At 57.7% G+C, this 21,886-nt stretch overlaps 10 protein-coding genes across 10 annotated transcripts; 7 read left to right on the top strand and 3 right to left on the bottom strand.

The window, feature by feature from the left end:
* Positions 1-411: 411 nt before the first annotated feature.
* On the top strand, positions 412-1,570 carry SCHCODRAFT_059762 (glycoside hydrolase family 16 protein; the record flags this gene model as incomplete). Its single annotated transcript, XM_003028501.1, has 6 exons — positions 412-580; positions 657-783; positions 837-944; positions 998-1,004; positions 1,057-1,313; positions 1,474-1,570. 6 exons carry the CDS (start codon positions 412-414, stop codon positions 1,568-1,570), a joined length of 765 nt encoding a protein of 254 aa, XP_003028547.1.
* A 236-nt stretch (positions 1,571-1,806) lies between these two features.
* SCHCODRAFT_02637716 (uncharacterized protein) lies at positions 1,807-5,707 on the top strand. Its single transcript, XM_050345987.1, has 16 exons — positions 1,807-2,010; positions 2,077-2,187; positions 2,240-2,265; positions 2,318-2,515; positions 2,568-2,648; positions 2,695-2,840; positions 2,954-3,228; positions 3,293-3,411; positions 3,468-3,578; positions 3,647-3,777; positions 3,831-3,966; positions 4,022-4,216; positions 4,269-4,633; positions 4,686-4,944; positions 4,995-5,173; positions 5,224-5,707. Exons 1-16 carry the CDS (start codon positions 1,937-1,939, stop codon positions 5,536-5,538), a joined length of 2,721 nt encoding a protein of 906 aa, XP_050198625.1. The 5' UTR covers positions 1,807-1,936; the 3' UTR covers positions 5,539-5,707.
* A 241-nt stretch (positions 5,708-5,948) lies between these two features.
* On the top strand, positions 5,949-8,140 carry SCHCODRAFT_02588342 (P-loop containing nucleoside triphosphate hydrolase protein; the record flags this gene model as incomplete). The annotated part of the gene is made up of 2 exons (XM_003028503.2): positions 5,949-6,242; positions 6,292-8,140. The coding sequence occupies 2 exons, from the start codon at positions 5,949-5,951 to the stop codon at positions 8,035-8,037; spliced, it is 2,040 nt and encodes a 679-aa protein (XP_003028549.2). The 3' UTR covers positions 8,038-8,140.
* Positions 8,048-11,722, bottom strand: SCHCODRAFT_02671332 (uncharacterized protein; the record flags this gene model as incomplete). The annotated part of the gene is made up of 4 exons (XM_003028822.2): positions 8,048-8,588; positions 8,693-9,376; positions 9,426-10,456; positions 10,502-11,722. 4 exons carry the CDS (start codon positions 11,720-11,722, stop codon positions 8,048-8,050), a joined length of 3,477 nt encoding a protein of 1,158 aa, XP_003028868.1.
* A 1,119-nt stretch (positions 11,723-12,841) lies between these two features.
* Positions 12,842-14,378, top strand: SCHCODRAFT_02637708 (S-adenosyl-L-methionine-dependent methyltransferase). The gene is made up of 3 exons (XM_003028504.2): positions 12,842-13,165; positions 13,217-13,326; positions 13,378-14,378. The coding sequence occupies exons 1-3, from the start codon at positions 12,987-12,989 to the stop codon at positions 14,037-14,039; spliced, it is 951 nt and encodes a 316-aa protein (XP_003028550.1). The 5' UTR covers positions 12,842-12,986; the 3' UTR covers positions 14,040-14,378.
* On the bottom strand, positions 14,318-16,747 carry SCHCODRAFT_02637706 (PRP3-domain-containing protein). The gene is made up of 5 exons (XM_003028823.2): positions 16,695-16,747; positions 16,524-16,550; positions 16,193-16,477; positions 15,342-16,140; positions 14,318-15,289 (listed from the first exon to the last, which is right to left on the bottom strand). Exons 3-5 carry the CDS (start codon positions 16,415-16,417, stop codon positions 14,610-14,612), a joined length of 1,704 nt encoding a protein of 567 aa, XP_003028869.2. The 5' UTR covers positions 16,418-16,477; positions 16,524-16,550; positions 16,695-16,747; the 3' UTR covers positions 14,318-14,609.
* A 152-nt stretch (positions 16,748-16,899) lies between these two features.
* On the top strand, positions 16,900-17,834 carry SCHCODRAFT_02637703 (ribosomal protein L16; the record flags this gene model as incomplete). The annotated part of the gene is made up of 3 exons (XM_050345986.1): positions 16,900-17,294; positions 17,401-17,468; positions 17,520-17,834. 3 exons carry the CDS (start codon positions 16,900-16,902, stop codon positions 17,711-17,713), a joined length of 657 nt encoding a protein of 218 aa, XP_050198624.1. The 3' UTR covers positions 17,714-17,834.
* Positions 17,816-19,001, top strand: SCHCODRAFT_02637698 (Rhodanese-like protein). Its single transcript, XM_003028506.3, has 3 exons — positions 17,816-18,213; positions 18,379-18,471; positions 18,538-19,001. The coding sequence occupies exons 1-3, from the start codon at positions 18,067-18,069 to the stop codon at positions 18,730-18,732; spliced, it is 435 nt and encodes a 144-aa protein (XP_003028552.1). The 5' UTR covers positions 17,816-18,066; the 3' UTR covers positions 18,733-19,001.
* Positions 19,002-19,104: 103 nt separating this feature from the next.
* Positions 19,105-20,244, bottom strand: SCHCODRAFT_02588327 (uncharacterized protein). Its single transcript, XM_003028824.2, has 2 exons — positions 19,776-20,244; positions 19,105-19,726 (listed from the first exon to the last, which is right to left on the bottom strand). The coding sequence occupies exons 1-2, from the start codon at positions 20,039-20,041 to the stop codon at positions 19,330-19,332; spliced, it is 663 nt and encodes a 220-aa protein (XP_003028870.1). The 5' UTR covers positions 20,042-20,244; the 3' UTR covers positions 19,105-19,329.
* Positions 20,245-20,513: 269 nt separating this feature from the next.
* On the top strand, positions 20,514-21,744 carry SCHCODRAFT_02062169 (uncharacterized protein). Its single transcript, XM_050341652.1, has 2 exons — positions 20,514-21,131; positions 21,246-21,744. Exons 1-2 carry the CDS (start codon positions 20,597-20,599, stop codon positions 21,416-21,418), a joined length of 708 nt encoding a protein of 235 aa, XP_050198623.1. The 5' UTR covers positions 20,514-20,596; the 3' UTR covers positions 21,419-21,744.
* The last annotated feature ends 142 nt before the right edge of the window (positions 21,745-21,886 follow it).

Raw genomic sequence — 21,886 nt, 5'->3', positions numbered from 1 at the left:
AACTCTAATCCAAATTGGTGCCGAGGCCGGCGGTATCCTTCGGTACCGAGCCGGCGGCACCGAAACGGCATTTGCCGAGGTTCCGTTGAAGTCCAACCTCCAACTTCAAATGCGCCAACTTACTCTGTACGCCATTCCTTCCCTGTACACCTTCGTTTCTTTTCTTACTGGTTTCAAAGACCCAGGCCTGATCACATGCACACATAGCTTGCTCGTGCATCGCGGTAGATTCTGCATTGACAGTCCGGATAATTGCTGCGAAGCAGCGACCTCATGACATCGTGGATAACGCTGGCAACCAGAAGGTCTATGGGTATATAAGGACATCGAGGGGTTGAGCATGCAGCGTTATCCTCCCTGGTACCTAGCCATGCTCTCGCAGTGCGTATTGCCCTTCGCTGATACTAAGCGATGCTAAAGGCGTCGAACAGCGCTGCAATCGCTGCATCGTTCGCGCTGCTGCTTTCAGGTGACGTGCCGCTAGCGACGGCCGCCACCACAGTCATCCCCAAAGACTCGTTCTCATCCTTCAATGACTTCTGGGCGTACCTTTATCCTTGGGGCAGCGACCACAATGGCAGTAAGTGTTGACGGCGTCTGCGCTGCTGCTGAAATGGGATTTCCTCGTACAGCGCTCACGAGTCGCCTTTTCACAGGCGCGCGTATGGCAGAAAGCAATATCGTCGTCGAATCAGGGACGTTGACATTGAAGGCCACGCCAACGAGCAACGCGTCGCCGCCGACGAGCACCGCAGACCCGTACCCCGCGATCCATTATATCAGGTGATCATGGAATCCACGAAGGGCTGCGTGCATGAGCTGAAGAATCTCCACAGCGGCGCCGTCCACGCTCTGGAGCAAATCACAGTCACTGCGGAGAATTCGTACACCGTATATGGCGAGTTCAGCGCGCCGACCGCTGTAGGAACCTGGCCTGCATTCTGGTAAGTGGTCCGCATTCAGCGAGAGCCCAAGCTCATCAAGTTCCCGCCATCAGGTTAACTGTACGATACTACCACCCTCGAGAAGGTAGATAGACTCACCGCCGTATCATAGGCCGCCTCCGGCTGGCCGCCCGAGGTCGACATCGGCGAATGGAAGGGTACCGCAGACAACTGGTACAACACCTTCAACACCTCCTCCGAGGTCAAGTCCACCACCGTCGCCTGGCCCGCGGACCTGTCCTTCCATTCCCTGCAGGCGGTGCTGACGGCGGAGGCGAACGGCGCGGACGTGAAGATCGACTTCTACATGGACGACGCGCTGCAGACGACGCAGTATGGGAGGGGGTATGTGGGGAAGGCGTTGAATTTGTGAGTGTTGCTTTGATTTTGGTGTGTCGCAGTTCTTTTGGTGGATTGAATGGAGCCGGGGGAGGGCGGTAGGGCGGAAGGATGGAGATCGACAAGGATGGGGAGATGGAAAGGAATAGTGGAGCAAACAGAGGGTGTGGATGGCTGACCAGGTTTGCAGGATCATCAACCTCCAGATGGAGGGCTCGTCTGGGACGCCGGGGCCTGCGGATGGGGCGACGTACCAGGCGAGGAACGTCGAGGTCACGATCAATTGAGGTCCTTCGGTCCAGCGTCCATGATAGCCTTTGAGATTGCACTCGATAGTCACTTAATTCGATTCGTGGGGTCTCGCGTTTAGAGTGTATAGTATCGACAGTGTATGAAGCAAGCGTATAGCACGATTCTTGGAGAGAACACATTTGAGGAGCAAGAGGAGGTAGGAAGGTCAGAGAGTCAGGGCGTCGAGACGATCATGGAGGTTGAGAGCAAGATGTCACCACGATGTGGCGTCGCCCCGACTACTTGTCACCTCTCTTCATCATCTTCATCCCCATCTCGCACACCCTCTCCTGCTTTTCTCTTCCATGATCACCTTGAGATAGACGTAAGGCATACCACAATAGGCACAACACCTGCCCACCATGCCCAAGCTCAACTTCGATGTCGACGAAGCGACGCTGCTTAAGGCGTACAAGATCTCGTCGCTCAGGCCGACGTGCGTGCCTCCGAGCCGCATTCTGCGCGGCGTTATCATGCTCTTCGCATCCTAACAGCACCCCAGCCAGTGGGAAGAGATAGACCACGACCTCGAGGACTCCGTGGCGGGTTCGCTGGCGAACGCGAGCGCGGACGGTGATGGGGGCGACCCGCTGGGTTTCGGCAGCGAAGTAAAGTGCGTAGTGATGTTTGTCGCCCTCGGGAACACAACCTTACATTCTGTACAGTATCAGAGAGATGGATATGGAAACCAGTGCGCACATATACTCCCTCACCCTCGAAGACGCGTCTGAACACCCCACCAGAGGCCTCCGTGGTCATCTCGTCCAAGTCCTTCGATCCCAAAGCGTTCCTCTCCATCGTGCACCCGAATGCAACATATCAGGACCTCTCAGCCGGAATCTATCACCTCAAGCAATCCATCGACGCGCGCTCGGAGGCCGTTAGGATCCTGGTCGAGGACAACTTTGACCGCTTCGTGGCGGTGAAGAACTCTACTGATGGTGCGGCAGTCCGCCTGTGCCCGGCAACCTGCCCTAACACGCATATATGCAGCCCTACACGCGGAGATGAAGGAAGGCCTCCTTGCGCCAGCATCGGACTACGCTTCTAAACCCTTGCGCGACCAGCTGAAAGGTATTGTATTGCGTATAGTAGGTTACGCGGAAACTGACGGTAGCAGAGGCGGCGATTAAGGCGGACCAGGTCTTCTTGCCCGTGCTGGAGAACGCGTCGAAAGCGCAGAAACTACGAACAACCCTCGGCGTCTTCGAGCGCTCAGGCTTCTTCTTCAACCTGCCCGGGTTCATCATCGAGTCCATCGAAGCAGTGCGTTTCGTCTTCCATCCACCATTCATCCCTTACCCATCCTCACTCGCCCTTCCTCACCCCATCCATCCTTCCACCCTTCCACCCCACATCCGACTAACCCCCAACACCAGGGTCGCTTCGACCTCGCCATCCGCGACTACAAGAAGGGCAAGCTCCTGCTCGAGACGCGCCCGGGCCAGCTCCTCCCCATCAGCCCGAGCAGCGCGGAGCGCAACCGCGAGGGCACAGGTAGCAGCGCGGACCGCAAGATGGAGCAGCAGCAGAAGCGCATCCTCGAGAAGGTGTGGGCGAGCGTGGAGAAGGCCATGGGCGAGATGCGGCGGGTGCTGTTTGCGCAGCTGCAGGATCCGCGGCGGAGTGTGGAGGAGCAGGAGCGGACGTTGGAGTGAGTTCCTGTTCTATTCCCGCATGGTGACACAATGAGTGGTGGTTGCTCATGCTTTTTCCAGGATCCTGATGGACCTCAATACGGCAGAGGACCCGATGTGGACGTTCTTCGACAGCCAGCACAAGTACATTACCGACCAGATGAACGCGGCGTACAAGACTGCTGTCGCTAAAGTGCAAGGTGCGGCGAATGGCTGCTTGTTGATCTGCAGTTACGCTCACCATTGTGTTATTCAGAAATTCACGACCAGCACGAGACCGATCAGACGCAGATAACCGCACTCATTGCAGCAGAGCTGCGGGTCGCAGTAGCGGCACTGGAAACGAAGCAGCCAGAAGCGGTTTTGGGTGCGTGCAATGGGCAGATTCTCTATATCTGTGCGCATATACCATGCTGGTTTCTGACTTTACACTAGCAAAATCATCTGGCGAGCCCGTTTGGATCGCCATCCTCGCCATGGTCAAAGCGGTTTCGGAGGTTCTCCTTACATCCCTGCCGAATTTCTGGCGTATAGCGAAGTCGTTCATGGATGGACGGTTCAAGCGGGTGAACATGCACTCAAAGATTCCTTCGTTATGGCCGCTCATCAACTCCCGTAGCCCTCTTCCACACGACGAAGCGCCACGCAATGTCGCACTATGGCTGTCGATATGGTCAAGCAGTACATCGCCCTCATCTCGCAGTTCTTCCGGCTGAGCGACATGGCTGTCCGCTCGCCGAGCGCGGAGAAGTCAGGTGCGATCATACAATATGCGCGCAAGCCTAATCATTGCTGATCTTACCACTCTAGACTCACTTCTACCCGCAAATTCGCACTCCCTGTCGACTACCCACTACCTCCTACGCATAATGGGCGAGATACAAGAGACGGTGAACGAGCTCAACTCGATGGAGATCTCGTCGGACGCTGGCGTTAGTCTACGCGGCTTGATGGAGAGCGCGAAATGGACGTTCGAGGACGTGTTGATCTCGGCATGGCTCAGAGGTATGCTATCCCTGAACGTTGCTCCAGCCGAACTGACCTCACCCCCACCCAGACGCCAGCATCTTCTACCACCTCGAGTCCTGGGTCGCCGCTCCCGACGCGCCCTCGCACACGCACTACGTCTCCCTCATGGAGGAACTCCAGCGGCATGTCACCACCGCCGCCTACAAGCTCGCCGGCGGCGTCGACCTCGTCGCGACCTCGATCTCGAAGCCGGTGAAGCAGCAGGCGATCCCGCAGGCGTTCGTCGCGAAGATCACGAAGGCGTTTTTGGACGCGCTGTATGCGTTCTTGGATGGGCTGGTGCATCTGGCGTCGGACGAGAGCCCGGCGGTGAGTGCGGCGCCGGGGGTGGCGGGCGAGCTGTCGGCGCCTGGGGGGAGGAATCCTTTGGAGTTGTTGGATCTGAGGGATACGGTGGGTAGATCTAAGGATTGGATCACATTCAGATTGACTGACGTTTTCGCAGGATACGCGGTTATTGCTGGTTATTTCGAACTTCAACTACTTGACAACATCCGTGATTCCGAGCATGATCACGCAGTTGGAGAACGCGTTCGGCATCTCGGTCGCTGAGGAGCGAAATACTCTTATGACGGTTGTTCAAGAACTGGATAAGACGCTGTTCGAGTCGTTCGTGAAGCCGAAAGGCGTCGCCGTCATGCGCATTTTGAGGAGCGGTATACTCGCCAGCGACATGGACTGGTACGAGACGCCGCAACCGACAGGTAAGTCAAAGAGTAGCTGTACGGCACTTGTAAGTTGACAAAGTCCCCAGAAATTCGGCCGTATATGTACGAAACATTGCTCTTCCTCGTTGGTGTGCATGCGCAAGTTACGAAGGTTGCGCCCGCCCTGCTGGAGCGCACCTTCAGCTTCCTCGTCGAAGAGCTTGCCGAGGAAGCCCTGCGCTGTTTCCGCCAGGTCAAACGCTTCGGCATGGGAGGCATGCTTCGCGTATGTATCCTCGCTCTCGCTCTGAGTCCTCACCCTAATCCACCTCGCAGGCGACCCTCGAAATCGAGTTCATGCACCAAACCCTCGGCCGGTACATCACCCCGCCCGCAGCACGCACTCTCTCCGACCTCTACACGAAGATCTCGCAGGCGTACGCGCGGCGGCCGGGCGATGAGAACCTGCAGAGCAATCTGGACGGCGTGAAGAAGACGCTGGCGGACACGCGGCGGGCGACGGGGATCGAGTTCTTGTGCTTCAGGCAGACGAAGAGTGGGAGCAGTAAGTCGAAGGAGGGCGGTGGGAAGGAGGGTGGAAAGTCAAGAGACAGATCGGAAGCGAGGGGGGCGAGGGATGGATCGAGGTAGGCGAGTCGTTCGATGTCTGCCTCACGGACTATTGTGTTTGGATATGATCTTTCATCTCTCTTCATTTGCTCATGCATCGACACTTCTACGAGCTTCGCAGTCTCTGCGCTTCCGTCTCCGTGCATGCACTGAGCACAGAACACGAACGAGGGTCAAGCTGAACATTGAGGTGAGTCACGCCGTATGTTCCAATTCAACCATCCACGTGATGAGGTAGTCTCCCGTAGGCAGACGTTCGAAGAAGCTTCGCAGTGAGGGATCGAACGTCTGCTATCAGTTGACCCCATGACATCGTCTCAGCCCCATAGGCGTCACGAGACGCGTTCTCAGGGGCAACGTGACTCCGCAGACGCGTCGACGCGTGTCCTAATATAGCAATCGCGTCTGTCTTCAGTACTATCACGTCTACAATGCCATACCAGTTCGCATCCGATTGGGGGCGAAAGCTCTGCACAAAGATCATCTCCGAACGTCTGCACGAGCACCCGCATGACCACCAACTCGAAGTCGTTACCAACGCCCTCGATCGCAAAGATGTACTTGCCGTAACATATACCGGCAGCGGCAAGTCCGGCTACATCTACATGCTCGTCGCGGTCGTGGACGCCATAATCTGCAACCCTCAGCTCTGCCCGACAGCGCGCTTCCCTCAGAATCCGGTCATAGTGGTGATTTGCCCGACTATATCCTTGGAGGAGGACTTGGTGCGTAATTGCAAGCTACTAATGGGGGCTTGTGCTGATCTGCGAACAGGAGCGAAAGATGAAGAAGTACCACATTGAGTCGATGGTCCTCAGCAAGGAGAGGCGAGAGGAGTTCCAGCGGAAGGGCATCGACATCTTCAAGGCGATCGAAACTGGCAGTCATCGCGTCCTCCTCATGACGCCCGAGATGCTCACCTCGCCGGGATTCACTGCACTAATCAACAAACCCACCTTTCGTCAACGTCCTATCGCCCTCATGGTTGACGAAGTGCACTTGATGTACGTCTGGGGACGTCAATTTCGAACTCAGTACACGCAGATCGGCAACGCTCGTGCGCGCTTTGCAAGCAGTCCACGACTACCTCTTGTTGCCTTCACAGCCACTCTTCGTCGCGGCCCAACCCCCGATACATCCCCATTCCACTCGATCCAGCGCTTTCTTGGCCTATCCGCAAGCGACCTTCACGTCGTTCATCGCTCGTGCGCGCGTTACGAGATGAAGATCACGCTCCGCCCGTTTCCTCATGGCAAACAGAGCGAGCGGTATACGGAGCTGGACTGGCTGCTAAACGCGCCTGGCAAGACGCTCGTATTCTGCTCTAGTATCAGATGGGGCAGCAAGATTGCGTCGTATCTCATTCAGAAAGCCCGTCAAACGGCATGCACAAACTACCCGCGCACCTACCACCGCCTTCACAGTGCGGAGTATAATCAAGAGACTCTCGACCACCTCCGCAACAGTGCTTCTGCACTTGTCATTGCTACGGACACCCTTTCCGTGGGCATGGACCTCGCGGGTATCGACTTGGTGGTTGTTATAGATCCCGCGGACATTGACGATGGACTGCAGAAGGCAGGTCGTGCCGGACGGGATCCCGCGCTCGTCCCCGAGCCGCACGCCATCCTCTATCTTCCAAACAAGACCTTCTACGATCCCAACTCGCTGCTTCTTGAAGCCAGCGCCAGTCCTGGCAAGCGCATTGATACAACGCTGCCACGCCTCGCCCTCGCCGACTGCAAATTGAAGAATATCGATGAGCAATATGGCAACAACCCCACGGAGGCGCCATGCTCGTGTCCGTATTGTGCTGCTCACCCGCGCGCGCCCTTTCCCTCGCCGTGCCACTGCTCTGGCTGCTCACCCGAGCCGCTGAAGGAGGCTGCCGTCAAGGCTGTCGTCGAGAAGCCGAAGGTTTCGACGTCCGTACAGATCACGAAGCGTATGCGTGAGCAGGCCTTGCCTTACCTCGTGCGCTTTCGCGAGCGTCTCGCGCGCCAGCTTGCGGAGGACCCAAGCGGTGACTATGACCTTCCGCCTGTTGCTGTGCTTTCGGATCGCGAAGTGGAGAAGATGCTGCTATTGATGCAGATGCCCGCCCACGACTTTATAGCTGTCGCAGACGCTTGGTCGTCATATCTCGCTAACGAAATACCCAATCCTTGCGCTCCCGAGACCCCGGCATCGTCAGCCGCGTCTCTTGCTCCGGCTGCCGAGTCTGCAGACATTCACCCTCCCTCGGTCTCTTCCCTTCCGCTATCAGCACACCCGGTTCTTCAACCTATCGTCAAGGATAACATCGCTTTCGTTGACGACAAGTATGCTGTACAGCTACTGCAGGCTATGCTCATCTTACACGAGGAGTTCGAGGCCGCCAGACGAGTCGAAAAAGACAGGCGGAACGCGCAAAATCGAGCACGGCGGCAAGCCAAGATAGCAGCTGAGAAAGAGGCGAAGTTGGAGGATGTTGAATGCTCGGTTCCAGCTGTAGATGAGTCAGACAGTATGTCCGAATGATTGATTATCTCTACTCCTCGTCTGTCTCGTCCAAATCCCCTCGGTCAACTTCTGGTAATTCTATATCGCTATCGTCACTCTCCTCCTCTTCGCCTTCGCCCTCTTTTAACAGGTCCCCTAACTCAGCCTCCCAGTCCCGCACGAGCTCTTCTGCCCGAGCTTGAACATTCGGTTCGAAAAGAATCAGCTCGCCCTCGACAACTTCTGCGAAGACGAGCGGTGCGACATCCTGTGCGAGGTCCTCCTCGGCCGATTCATCGTCCTCAGCAGGATCTGCTTCTTCCGGTCCGGAATCTGCTAGAGTCGTCGCACTCTCTGATCTCGCTTCGGCAGCCAGGTCAGACGCTATGGGAGCGGTGGCGCAACGCGCAAGGGACTTGGTAACATAGCTGTCCAGTTTGCCGTTGTCGAGCTTCGCGTATCCCTTCGAAAAGCGGTCGTGATCATCGTCGGAGAAGCGGCGACCAGCCCTGAAGGTGTGTAGCTCGTGGTCCTTGTACGTCTGTAGCAGAATCTGCATGTCTGCGAGGGCAGCGGGGTCGCAATGGCGGCTGGAGCGAGCCACAAGCCCCAGTCCATCCAACCAACCCCCTTAAGTCGTGCAACATGATGCAGATTTCGCGACCAGACATCGCGTACAAATCTGTCATCATACGGGACGCCTTTGTGCTTCACAACGGCATCCAGAAGGCGGTTGAAGTACTCTTGAATGAGATCGCCGTGCGCGAAGCCGCCAGGTTTTCCGGAAAGATTGACGAGGCTGACCTGTAGAAGTGCTGCTCGGAGCTGAGGAGTACACTCGTACTCGAGATCGATGATCATCTCGAGGAGGTATTCAGTGTACTTCGAATGAGCGCAGCCGGCAAACTGGAATAGTTGGACGATGGATATCTGCAGGATACGTTCTGGATCACCCTCGGCGCAAGCAAGTATGCTTTCGCGAAGGAGGGCAACACTGCGCATGAGCAGGCGCGAGTCGGCAAGAGCGTGGTCGCCAGCGAATGAGATATTCGAGTCCATCGGTGTAGCCAGCTTGATCTTCTTCCTTCCTCGCGCCTTGGACTTAGCAGAGCCGGTATGCGCAGCGATTTTGCCTTGATTGATGATGTCGTAGTCCTTGCTCGAGTCATCGAGGACGATTCCATCCCATGGTTCGCCGATTGGGATAGCGCTGGACTCTATTCCTTCGCCACTCATGACCGCGCCTCCAAATCCCTGCGACATATAGCTATAGCATAGCTTCTTGGCGATGTCATGGAGCTCCTCGATGGCGGGCAGCTTGTTGCGTCGTTTGAGGTCGGCGAAGTACGCGAATATGTCGTCTGCACTAAAGTACAGCCTGTGCCGCAACCATAAGCACATACATGGAACGAAGTAGGCCTGCATACCTCCAACAGTCAAGCATGCGACTGTCGACAACGGTGAACATGAGCTGCGTGCCCTGCTTGAAGTCAACCTTCTTGAGGTCTGCAGGGCGCCGTCTACCGAGCCGGCTAGCGCTGTGCCCGAGAGTCGAGTAGTCGCGCGTAAGGCTATCTCCCCAGTGCTCTTCGTGGATAGCGCATACTTCGGTCCACTTCTGGTGCCAACCCTCAAGCATGGGCTTCGGATTTTCGAACCTGCTCCACTCGGTTCCCTCGACACGAAGGACAGACTTCAAGACATGAAGCAGCTCGTAGCTCATGCCATCGCCTCCGCAGGGGATCAACCGGTTATGCGCGGTTTCCGGCGTGAGGCCCCCCTGCGAGAACATGTCCTGAATGAAGTCGCGCAGCTCCTCGAGATGGGTTTCATTCTTAGCGTCGCACGCAAGCGGCCGCACAACGGTGCGACAAGGGGGAAGAGGGCTTATAGCGGCGGTGGTGCGGTAGAGGTGCGTGACAGCTGCAGAGAGATCTGCAAGTTCGGGGATGTAGTCCACCAGGACTCGTAGCCATTGGAGGGTGAGGACGTTGTTGAGATGCTTCTGGTCGATCTTGTTGAAGAGGTTTCGAGTTGTCACAGTCTTTCGAAGGCCACGCTTGCGCACAGCATCGTTGTCGGCGATGTTGAAGGCTGTAGCATCGACATAGCTCTCCGCCTCGTACATAGCACCAAATAGACCGGTGTGCAGCTCGTTCTGGCGCCCAACGCGCACGTCGCGATGCAGATGGTAGGTATGAACGTTGTCGAAGCGAAAGACGGAGACACGGTTGGAGCGAAGGCCAAAAGCCAGAGACTTATTAGCAGCATCTGTTGCGAGACCCTCGAGTGCTCGATTAATCGTGGAGTAGGATGGCATAGAGCCCACACGACTTCCCCAGCGAAATATGTCGAAAGGCGCAAGGCAGGCGAAGTGTAAAACACCTGTAGCAAGAGGCAAGAGGTTGGCGTGGTTGGATCGTGTGAAATCGATGGAGCTTATGACTTGCGTCGCAACCTATGAGAAGTCAGCAGAGTAAAGGGATCAGAAGCGAGGGCGTACATTTGAAACAGTGCGCTGTTTACGCACAACCACGGCTCCATGCAGGCCTCTTCTTGGCTTGCGAGAGCAGAGCTCGGAGACAAAGTTCAGCAGGAGGGGTTGGGTGCGCTGAATGATGCCGCGGACATGGTCCACCGTGCCCACCCCCAGGTCGTCCCAGACCAGGGGCTTGACATTCTTTCGCTCCTTCTTTCCTATAGACACGTGCAGACCGCTCTTGACTTCGATAGCCTCCTCCGCTTCGCGCACAAGCTGCTGCTTCACAAGCTGCGCGGAGAACGAGGTAAGGGCCGGTCGCATCTGCCTGATCTCCGTGTAGGGAAGGTCCACGCAGTACATCAGGTCGCGAGGAGGGTGTCGTCCAAATGGGTGCTTGAGCCAGACCGATAGCGTGCGCGAGACGGGAAACTCTTTGTCGTGACCAGCAAAGAAGTGCGTGAGCATCTTGGTTTGTGTCTCGGATCCTCGCGAGGCGACGTAGAGACTACTCTTGTACAGCATCTCTCCAAATGTCCAGTTAAGCTCCTCCTTCAGAAACCAGAAGAGCAGGTCCAATTTCTGCTGGTCGTCACGTCGCACTCGACAGGGTCTTTTCGACAGCGGGGCGTCAAGTTCAGTCGATGCGCCAGTAGCGGAGCTTTTTCGCTTGGTGCCGCGATGCTCGACGAGTGCGGAAGCGACGGGATCGAAGACTTTGCGAGCTGCTAATCTTTCGCCGAGGTCGCGCGGAGCTACAGGTCGACGGAGGGATTGTCGCGCAGTTGGAGCCGTTGGCGAAAGAGCTGTATTGCCTGGGACAGGCGAGGGCAGCGTGGCTTCGGAGAATGCGCTAGCACTGTACGGCGTAGTCGCTGAGCTGGGAAGGCCGGTCCGAGGTGTCAACGTCCGAAAGAGAAAAGAGGAATGCGAGTCGAGGAAAGGGCTCTCAAAGGCAGGACCCAGGGACGAAGGACTGGTGATTGATGCTCCTCGTAAGGGCACAGATGGTGTTGTCCGCGACAGGCATTGCGGGGCGAGGTTCTCTGACTGGGCCTGCGCTTGTCGGAACTGCTCCAGCAGCGACAGATAGCTCGGAGTTGACGCTGGCGCGCTGCTCGAGTCTGCAATAGGTGTCGTCGGTGGTGCCGTCCTTAGAGGAGGGATTTGCAGAGGCGAGCGATCCGCGCAGAGCTGCAATGGGCGTCGAGCAGATGGTGGTCCGGCGATGTTTTCACGTTCCATTATGTCGCGTTGAGTATGGTATATCGAATATGTGAATATATGCTGAATTAAAGGAGTCGGTAGGTATACATGGTCGTAAATTACAAGAGGCGCGCGCGTCGCGCAGCCACCTGACCGAGAATGACACCGTGGGAAGCATCATGTGACTGCTATGGGGCTGAGACGATGTCGGGGGCGCGCGTGATTGCAGACTAGTGATGAGGCGGTACCGGCTTTCCGGCATCCCAATGCTCTGAACCTTGCGCATTCTGCAGGCTGCATGCATGCTCTTTAGCTCCTGCGTACCTGTCAGCGGCGTCTTGGAGTCAGCGATCATAGCGCGATCGTGTACACCTGTCGTCGGCATGCCTCTAACCCCCCAAAGAGAACAATGGCTACAATGTTCACGGCCGTACATCCGTTCACACACGAGGCGACAAAGTCCATCATCAGATGCAGGTGAACCTTGTATCCGGATCAAGCAACTTCTTCTGGATACACCGACCGACGAAAGACAATAAGACGCCGCCTTCCCCGCTGAAGACACCGGAGGGCGTGCCCGACTGTGACTCTCGTACTTCAATCGCCTGGACATCGTCTGTTCATCGGTATATCAGACGGAGCGTAAAGGTCGGATACAGTATCCGCTATGAATCGCTGCATTCGGGGGGATACGTCTTCCGTGAGAACGGACATACCTCTTGAAGAAGTAACAACAATAATCGCACCTTGTCGATGGCTAGACACGTTCATATCAGATGCTAATGCGAGACATGCCCTGCTTGACAAAAGCTAAAACCCGACAGAGTAAGTTCAAGGATCGCATCATCGGGAGGGAGAGGGGCAGCGATAGCGTACAAGTGATGATAAATGGCTTTTCACAAGGATTGCGCTCCAGAAGACGGCGCCGCCATCAGTAACGTGGCGGAAAGACAAAAGAAAGTTGCCCATTTCCATACTGTTGTAACCGCGTGCGCCCGGTGACGGTCACGCCCGTTCCGCTGGGTAACAATAAGGATGCTCGGCGTCAGGCCCAGAGACAATAAGAGGCGGCCGAAACAGGCTACCGGCGGGTCCGCACGTCGACACAAAGCACGATTTAATATTAGAAAGTGGATAAAGGGCGGAGGAACGGGGACAAAACGCATCAGACGTCCTCCCCGACTCGCCCACCTCTTGTATCTCAGTCGCGTCTTTGCTTCCGCGCAACCCGATAAATATCGCGATGAAGACGTCGACTACAGACCGCATACTATCGGCGCTCTCTGCCATCAGCTGTTTCACTATGCGCTTCGACGAGAACGAGTCCTCCGCACGCACCATCGTGGCGCCCAGCGAGAAGAACGAGAAGTTCACGGCGTCCACGGACACCGTCGACGTCGCTATCAAGCATGAGGAGCGCGTATACCAGAAGTGGAAGGGCTCCAACTACGTCCTACCCGCGGACGAGGAGGAGAGGCGAAGGTGCGTCTTCTACCTTCCCGTATGTGCCCAGTGGCTGACCTTCCCGAATAGGCTCGACCTTCAGCACCTCGTCATTCGCCGTTCGTTCGGCAATAAATTCATCTACCCCTGCGTGAAGATCTCACCAGGGGATCGCGTACTGGAGAGCGGTGCGGGTTCTGGTATGTCTTTAGCCACATAAATTTACATGACATGGGCTGACTCACCTCAAGGCGCATGGATCATGGAGGCCGCGAAGGTGCTTGGCTCGGAAGTTCAGATCGACGGGTTCGACATCGAGGGCCGTAACTTCCCCCGCCATCCTCCATCAAACGTCAGCTTCTGCCTCGCCTCCGTCACCGAGCTGCCCTCCGCGTGGACCAACCGCTATAAGTTCGTCCACCAATCGCTCTTGACCGCCGCGCTCCAGAAGCCGCAATGGGAAATCGCGCTGTCCGAGATCCACCGCGTACTGCAGCCCGGCGGCTGGGTGCAGCTCATCGAGACCGGCGGCACCTGGAACGTCGTCGGCCCCTACACGCGCAAGTTCCTCACCATGTACGAGCGCTTGACGGACAAGAAGAACCTCTTCTTCGACACCGTCGCCGCGTTGCCGGACCTGCTCGCGGACGCGGGCTTCACGGACATCCACGTCGTCGAGCGCGACTACGGCTGCGACATGTCCTCCGGCACGCAGGAGGCCGCCGACGCACGGGAGGGCTTCATCGGCATGCTGCGCGGGCTGAAGACGCCCGTGCTCAAGCTCGGCGGCCTCGGCCTCGTGTACACGTCGGAGGAGTTCGACGCGGACATCGCGGGCGTCGAGCACGAGCTCAGCACGACGCCCAACTCGTGCCACCACATCGCCATGATCCTCGCGCAGAAGCGTCAGTAGACGGCCGGTAGACAGCATTACGCACCGTTATCCGTTATACAGCATCGCATCGTTCGGCATCATGGATTCCCCCCTCTTCGACCTTCTTCACCACCTGTTTGTATTACTATCTTTATCAGCTTGAGACACCTCCCTTTTTTCGCGCCTTCCGCGCGACCGTCACGACCCACACGCACCGTACTTTATCCCTCTTTCTCTTGTTCATACACTACATGTGCTGCCATCTTTACCCTCGTTACTGCATGGGACTGGGATATGTTCCATAGTCGAGCGTGCTAGCGCCTCGAATACCAATGTAACAGAAACGTTCGAAGCATATAGTCCTGCGTGAAACCCATCAGCAGTTTGGATGAGCGCAGGAGACGGGAGACAAACAAGTTACGCCACAAATGCAGCCTTCTCCAACACCAAGTAATTGAGGGGTGTGCAAGCCTGTAGTTCTTGATTCGCAGGGCTGAAGCCTCAGCTCTTAAAAATGGCCGAGATGGACACGTGTATCTTCATCCGTGAGTAACATAGCATAGAAGGTAGGGCAAGCGCAAGATACAAGCACGACGGACGGACACACAATCAAAACAATTCTTCCTCCTCCGGCTTGAAGTTCTTCGCCATGTCCCAGTAGCCCTTCAACTTGTCCCCAAGCGTCTCCTTCGCCATCATATCCGTCGGCGCAGCCTTCGCCTTGAACCCGCTAAATGCGCGCTCGCGCACAGGGCCCTCCCACACCAAATAGCATGCGTTGTTCTCCAAGCCCACCGCATCGGCCTCGCCCTCCTTCGAAGTCGACGCAATTGGCGGCGCACTCCCACCGTCCTCTCCCTCCAGCTCCACATCCTCCGCGCCCCGCGGCTGCGCCGCCTGCGTCCAGTCAATCCGCTCCGTCATCAGCCGCCGGTATTTCCTCATAAACTTCGCCGCGCCCTCCACGTACACCAGGCTGAACGCCGGGTGGAAGATGCAGATGCCGCTGAGCGCGTTCTGCTCCGCGTTCTTGCGAACCTTGAACTGGTGCGCGGGGTCGCTCAGCTTGAGGACCTTGTACACCGCGCCCCACACGCCCTTGCGATCCTCCTCGGCTTGCTTGGCCTGGATCTTCTCGCGGCGTTGGTCGTCGGTAAGCTTGCGCTCCGCGTTCATCTTCTCGTGCGCAAGCTTGCGGTTGGCGACTTCGCGGCGGACCTTGGCCTCGACCTTTGTGGGGTCTTGAACGGCGTCCGATGTGAGCACCTTCATCAAGTTTGCCAAGCGGACTACGAGGGTACGTCAGTATGCTGCTGCACAGAATCAATAGTCCCAGCGTACCCTTGGGTGGATCCGGCGGCAACAGGCCCATCTTTATCCGATCCCGTTTGTCCTGTTGCTCAGCCTTCCTACGCAACCTCCGCATCTTCTTCTGCTCCTTCGTCGTCAACTTCAACGGCTTCAGCGCAATCTTGTCCTTATCCCCAGGCGCGGGAATCGGAATGGGGTGCTGCACATAAATAGTAATCGGCGAGTCAGGGTTGCGGATATTCAAGTGCGCAAAACCCTCCTGCAGATCCAGGTCGTCGTACTTCTTGTTCGGCAACAGGGCCACGTCCCACCACTCAGCCTCCGGGGGCGGCGCGCGGCGCACGTTCGACCCGATGCCCATGACGGCGTCGCCATCGAGGCCGGCTTTGCGCGCGCTGTCGGCGATCTTCTGCTTGAGCTCCTCAAGCTTGGCCTCCTGGCGGAGCTGGTTACCCTGCGCAACGAATTTGCCCTTGGGGTTAAAGCGCAATTGTCGACCAGTACGCTCGCGTGGCGCACCCGTGAAGTCGCTCTTGGAGATTGCAGATGACGCGCTGGCAGCCGCCGCAGCGTATGGATTCGCGACGGCGACTGGAGTAGGGGTCACTGAGGCAGGCGGCGGAGTAGGAGTAGCGATGTTGCGGGCATTCGCCTTGATAGAGGCAAACTTGGGTTGCATGGGCTTGTATCGGTCCTTCTTGGACTGTGGCACCGTGGGCGTCTGGTCCAGCAACAGCGGATGCGCGGCCATCTTCAAGCCAGCTCCCTGCTGCACCGGCAGTGGCTCTGGTGCCGCTGGTGTCCTCTTCTTGCTCGACTGTGCGACGGCCTTGTTCCCACATTAGTCTGGGTCATATACACTCAAAAGATGCGACACACACCATGTAAGGGTTGTCCTTGTTCGCCAACTTGCTCTGCGCGCTCGCGACTAGCCGCTTCGCCTCTGCAATCCTACGCGCCAAGTCATCGGACGCGCCAGGCGCCCCGGGAGTACCAGGGGTGGACGCGGCCGTTGGCTTTGCGGGCAGTCCTGTATTGGCGCGAATGGGCTGTGGAGCTGCGACCGAGCCTGTCGGCTTCGATCCCCCTGCCGCAAGGTTCTTCATGCTAGCCAGTTTCGCTGCGACCTCCGCGCGCTTCTGCGCGATCAACTCTGCGGGAGACAGCTGTTCACCATGAGCCAGACGCCTCTGCGAGCAAATACAAACGTACCGCTGCAGAGCCATTGGTGGGTGCATTCTATGGGAAGGAGGGTTATAGAGACGATGTCAAGAATATGTCAGGAGTAGAATCACCTTCAGATGGAATATGTACTCACGTCGCTGCAAAACAAAAGCGGGTTCAAGTCAGTGAAAGCTAGCAACTGACGCCGGAAAAGCCCACCTTTTCAACTTCTTGTTGCTCGCAGCCTCTCCGTTCGTCGCCTCATGCGGGCGCTTGCTCATCGTCGCCGTCGGTGGCCGCGCGCGGCGTGTGATGCTGGTGGTGAGGAGGAAGGTGCGCGGCGCGCGTTACGTAATCCCATTGTTCTCGTTTTCGCCTTCCTCTTTCGACCACCACCACCCACCCGCACCCTCTGCCGACAACCATGCTCGGCCTCCTGCGCTCTGCGCTGCGTCCTGCGCTCCGCGCGCCGGCACCCACCGTCTCGACGTCGACGACCTTCGCGCGCGGCCGGCACCAGCTCGCGCCGAAGCAGGTGAAGTGGGACCGCAAGCACAAGGGCCGCATCCCGATCCCGACGGGCGGCTCGACGCGCGGGACAACGCTCGCGTTCGGCGACTGGGGCATCCGAATTATTGGCTGCGGCGCGCGGCTGACGGCGAAGCAGCTGGGCACCGCGGAGGAGGTCATCAAGCGCAAGCTGAAGATTCTGAAGGGCTCGAAGGTGTGGATGCGCGTGTTCCCGGATATTCCGGTTTGCGTGAAGGTGCGTGGAGGGTGCTCGAGAGGAGGAGTGCGAGTGCTGACTTATATGACAGGGTAACGAGACTCGTATGGGTAAGGGTAAGGGAACGTTCGAGTACTGGGCGACTCGGTGCGTTCTATGCAATTTACCACCTGAGCATTCCCACTCACGCCCTCCAAGTGTCCCCGTCGGCCGTGTCATCTTCGAGATTGGCGGCGTACCCATCCGTGAGGACCTGGCCCGCGAAAGTGCGTTCCCTTCCCTTCTATTCCTTCCCCCACCTAACAAAGTGCCCCCAGTCCTCCGCCAAGCCTCCTCCAAACTCCCCTGCCGAATGGAGTTCATCAACAAGCGCTCGCCCCCGCGGCTCGGCGGCATGGTCATCGCCCCGCCGAAACCCTCGCCAGAAGAGCAGAAGGAGCAGCAGGCCGTGGACGCGTCCTTGTTCGCGATGGAGTCGACAGGGGACGCGGCGCCCCAGCCGACAGCATAATGCATCTGTACACTCCCATGATGCATGTATTCACTCCCATGATGCATGTATTCACTCCCATGATGCATGTATCCACCCCCGTAGAGCATGCGATGTTATACACGCACTTCCCACTGCTTTCCTCTCTGCTGTGATCTTGTCCCTTGCTCGTCTCTTCCAAGTTGAGGTCCCCTGCGTATTCCGAATGCGTCACAGGACCGTGGGCCGCCGCATAGTGAGCTGGCGATTGCGCAAGGATTCGCCACCAGCTCCTTGACATCGATCCCATTGTCCCCTGATTTGACCTCGCCCCCATTCTACTTCCCGCTTCCGTTCCTCACCCACTTTCTTCCACTCCCATTACCGCTACCATCATGCCCTGGTACTCCGCCTTTCCCGACCCCAAACACACCGAGCTCCAGGGTATCTCGCCCGACGACCTTGCTGCTGTGCTGCGCGATCCGGCTACACAGGTTGCGAAGGATGTGCTAGTGGTGGACGTCCGAAGGACCGATTTCGAGGTAGGTCGTTCGCTGGAGGGTTTCCGGGAGCTTGCGAGCAGTCGCGCAACGTCTCTTACATGCGAGACTTGGAGATTCTACATGCGAGAGATCCCCTGCATACAAGCTATTCGAGCCCAACTTGTAGGCAGCACTGGGCGATTGGCGCTCACTCAACCTCATCAGGGCGTAGCTATCAAGGGCGCTATCAACCTCCCCGCGCACTCCTTCTACGAGACTGTCGACACCGCGGTTGAGCTGCTCAAGACCGTCAAGAAGGTAAATGGCTCATTCCTCCGGCCCTTTGTTGCTAGACGTCAACAGCTCGACTGACTCCTCACTCAGGTCGTCTTCCACTGCCAGGCCTGCCTCCCCGGCGGACGCGCCTACCGCGCCGCCGGCTGGTACGCCGACGCGCTGGAGAAGAGGGGCCTTTCGACTGACGGCGTGTACTACTTGGAGGGCGGGATCAAGGCGTGGAAGGAGAAGTATGGGGAGGATGAGGAGTTAAGCGTGAAGCTAAAGGTGTTGGAGGAGTAAAGGGAGGGATTGAAGGAGAGGGGAAGACGATTTAGGAAGGAAGCAGACGGATGAACTACAGTTGAATTTCCTTTATGGAATCACCCCCTATGGAATATCCCCGCTACGGAATAGGGTTGGGCGATTCCCCAGCTCGGGAGGCGGGCATATTCCAATAACCCTGCTATCTCATACGGAATAGGGTTGCGAGACTGTCCACCAGCCAAAATATTCCATACCGGTCATGTGAGTTAGTAGGATGCCACCTATTTATGCACTGTGAGTGCCTTGAGAGAGGCTGCAGTATGCTTAGTGCACTAGCTCTACCTATCTGGTATGCAAAACACCATTTGAGCGCATGGTGTGGCACAAGAGATGCCGAAAATCACCCCCGAAAGGCGGAATAAAATATTCGGATTTTCCGAGGAATTATTGGCTGTTTTCTGCACGGAATATCCCCCCTATGGAATACAAAAGATTGTCTCCCGACCGTATTCCTTAAAGGAAATTCAACTGTATACTTTACCGAATCAGCAGGACAGAATGAGATCCAATGCAAGGAGTCAATCAAGCAGCTTGAAGTGAGAGTCGTGTTGCGAGGAGATAGGGAACAGTGCTCTATGCCGTCGCCTGTGTCCTCCTCTCCGCCTTCTCCCGCGCCTCCTGCAGCCACTGCGGCTTCACCTCCGTCTTCCACTGCATCACCGCTGCCCGAATCTTCGGTCCTCGCGCGCGCTGCCGCCGCTTGTTCAGATGCGAGCGGTCCTCGCCGACACCGACCTGCCACCCGTACGGCAGCCGCTTCGGCGCCGGGGCGGGTGGGGGATCCCGCGGCAGCTCCTGCAACCAGCGCCAGGCGTATACGGTGTGGGTGTTCGCGGCGGGTGCCTCGGCGTCGGACGCGGAAGCGTGCTTGGAGGACGAGCTGGCGGCGGGAGTTTCGGTGACGCGCTTGAACTTGCTCATGGCAATGATGCGCTGTCCACTGAGGTGCTCGAGGATGCGCTTCGCTTGACTGGGTGGGCATTAGCACTATTCCTTCCTGCATGAACACCAGAACGCACCTGACACTCTTGATCGGGTGCTCCGGATGCGGCGGGTGGGGGCCCTCGCCCACTACCGGGTCCGGCTTGAAGTCTGCGGAGGGCTGCACGCCCTGCGCGAGGCGGAAGAGCTGATGTGTCGAAAGACCGGAGGAGGCCATCTCCGCGCGGTGCTGGTCAACGACGGCGCGCATGACGCGAACGCCCTCGCGGGTGTAGAGGTTCGCATGCTTGGTGTCGGTGATGCGCCGCAGGATGGCCTGCGTCGAGCGCGTGGGGGCTGCCATGGCGCGCGGCGACGGTCGACTTGGACTTGGGTGGAGGAAGAAAGTGGGCAGCGGCGGCGGACGGGCCGGGCACGTGGGTGATCGTAGGCCACGCGAGCAGTTGAAGTCCGCGACGTTGAGCTCTCATGCGCCTCCCTCGCCTCGTAGCCCTTTAGCCCTACCTCAGTCATGCCTCACAGCTCTTTCATCTCTTTACACTCCGCAAGACGTGCTCTCAGTCAACCTGAGCAAGTTCATCGTCCCACGATTGGCCGCTGCCTCGCGCACTCCTTGCTTTCTCTGGGTCTTCTCCCGCGTTCGGCCTGGCTAGGCGCTTCTGCTGTTGTTTTGCTGTGTCGCGCCGGTGCCGCCGCTTGTGCCGCTTGTATTGCGAGGCCCCTGCCGCTTGATGTGACTCTGCCGGCTTCTCGGGTGCCATATAAGCCTCTAGAGAGCTACCGATGTTCCCGCCCTCGCACCTTGCGCTCGTCCCAACAGCCTTCGGAAACGTGCCAGGACGTCGAGCTTGCCGTAGCCTCTGACACGCTGCCCTCATCCCTCTGCTGATTGCTCGCTATGTATCCTCGTCGCGATCGCATGGGCCTGCCTGAGCGGGCACACGCAGGCGATCCCCCAGCCACTCCCAGCATGCATAGGCAGGAAGATCGATTGCACCGGGGCGGGACCGCTCGACCCACTCACAACACCCTGTCTGCGAGCCGTGGGCCCTCGCACACGACCCACGGGCCCTACGACGTCGATGCGCCCTTTGCACATCCCTATGCGTCGCCTGCGCCCTCGGCCCCTCACTCTCACCACATGGCCTCCTCCTATGTTGCCGAACCAAAGGATTACCGCTCGCAACGCGCCCCTGTCGAGACCAAGTCCTCTCGTAGTACCGCGTCCGCCGTCAAACCCTCCAACATCCGCAAACCCAAGCACACATCTCACCTCCGCTTCCCCAAGTCCCCCCTCCCCCGCCCCGAGCACACCCTCTTGTTTGGCGCCATGGGCATGGCCGTAAACACCGGTCGATACATACTCGACCAGGGCGGCGCGGCCGTCGGCGGCGGGCTGCTTTATGGCGAGGACGGTTTCCTTCTGCTGGAAGGTAAGTTTGCTAAGCCTCAAAATTATGAATCGAAAGTCGCAGCCGGGCTGGAAGGCCGCCGGCTCCTCTGCCTGTGCACGTTGTATAAGTCGAGATCGCTGACATATCCCCCAGACATCGACGACCGCTTCGCACCTCCCACCCACGGTCGACTCAAGGACCGCCGCCGCTCCGAGTCGCATGCGGGGACTTCCCGCGTCCCACCTCCCAGGGCGAAGAGGTCGGCGTCGGCGCCGCCGGGCGCGCCGCGCCTTCGTCCCGTTGACTTACCACCGATGAGGGACTGAGCCAGTTACGCGGCCGTCGCTGAGTTCATACTACGGTCTCCCTGGGTTTGATTCGCCCTCGCAATTGGTTTGGGTTCAACACTTCGATGTTTTTCGAGCGTTTGATTCGATGCCTTTCGAGCATCCTCAGGACACCTCAATGCGGCGCGCCTTCCTTTTCGTGGCGCGCTCGTAAACTCTACTCTTATTTTGCGACACCGGATGTCGCTTATTATCCCCGTCGGATTTCCGACATGATTTATGTGCTTGGTGCGCTATTGTTTTTATGTGCTTTTTAGGCGCCTGACGTATTGCACGACGCCCTTATCGAACCTCGCGTTCAGCGTATTCTATCTGCAGTCCTAAGGAACTGACTGCTTTATTTATCCCCCATATGTATCACCACTTTATGCTCTCCCTGACTGTAGCTGTGGATGCAGTGGAGTCCCCGTGGCCTTGAAGCAGTAGTGTGATGCAGCTTTGCATATC

This window comes from Schizophyllum commune (genome assembly GCF_000143185.2).
Source record: "Schizophyllum commune H4-8 unplaced genomic scaffold SCHCOscaffold_10, whole genome shotgun sequence".
Taxonomy (NCBI): Eukaryota; Fungi; Basidiomycota; class Agaricomycetes; order Agaricales; family Schizophyllaceae; genus Schizophyllum; species Schizophyllum commune.
Note: the sequence above shows the minus strand (reverse complement) of the source record. Positions and strands in the feature narration are given on the sequence as shown.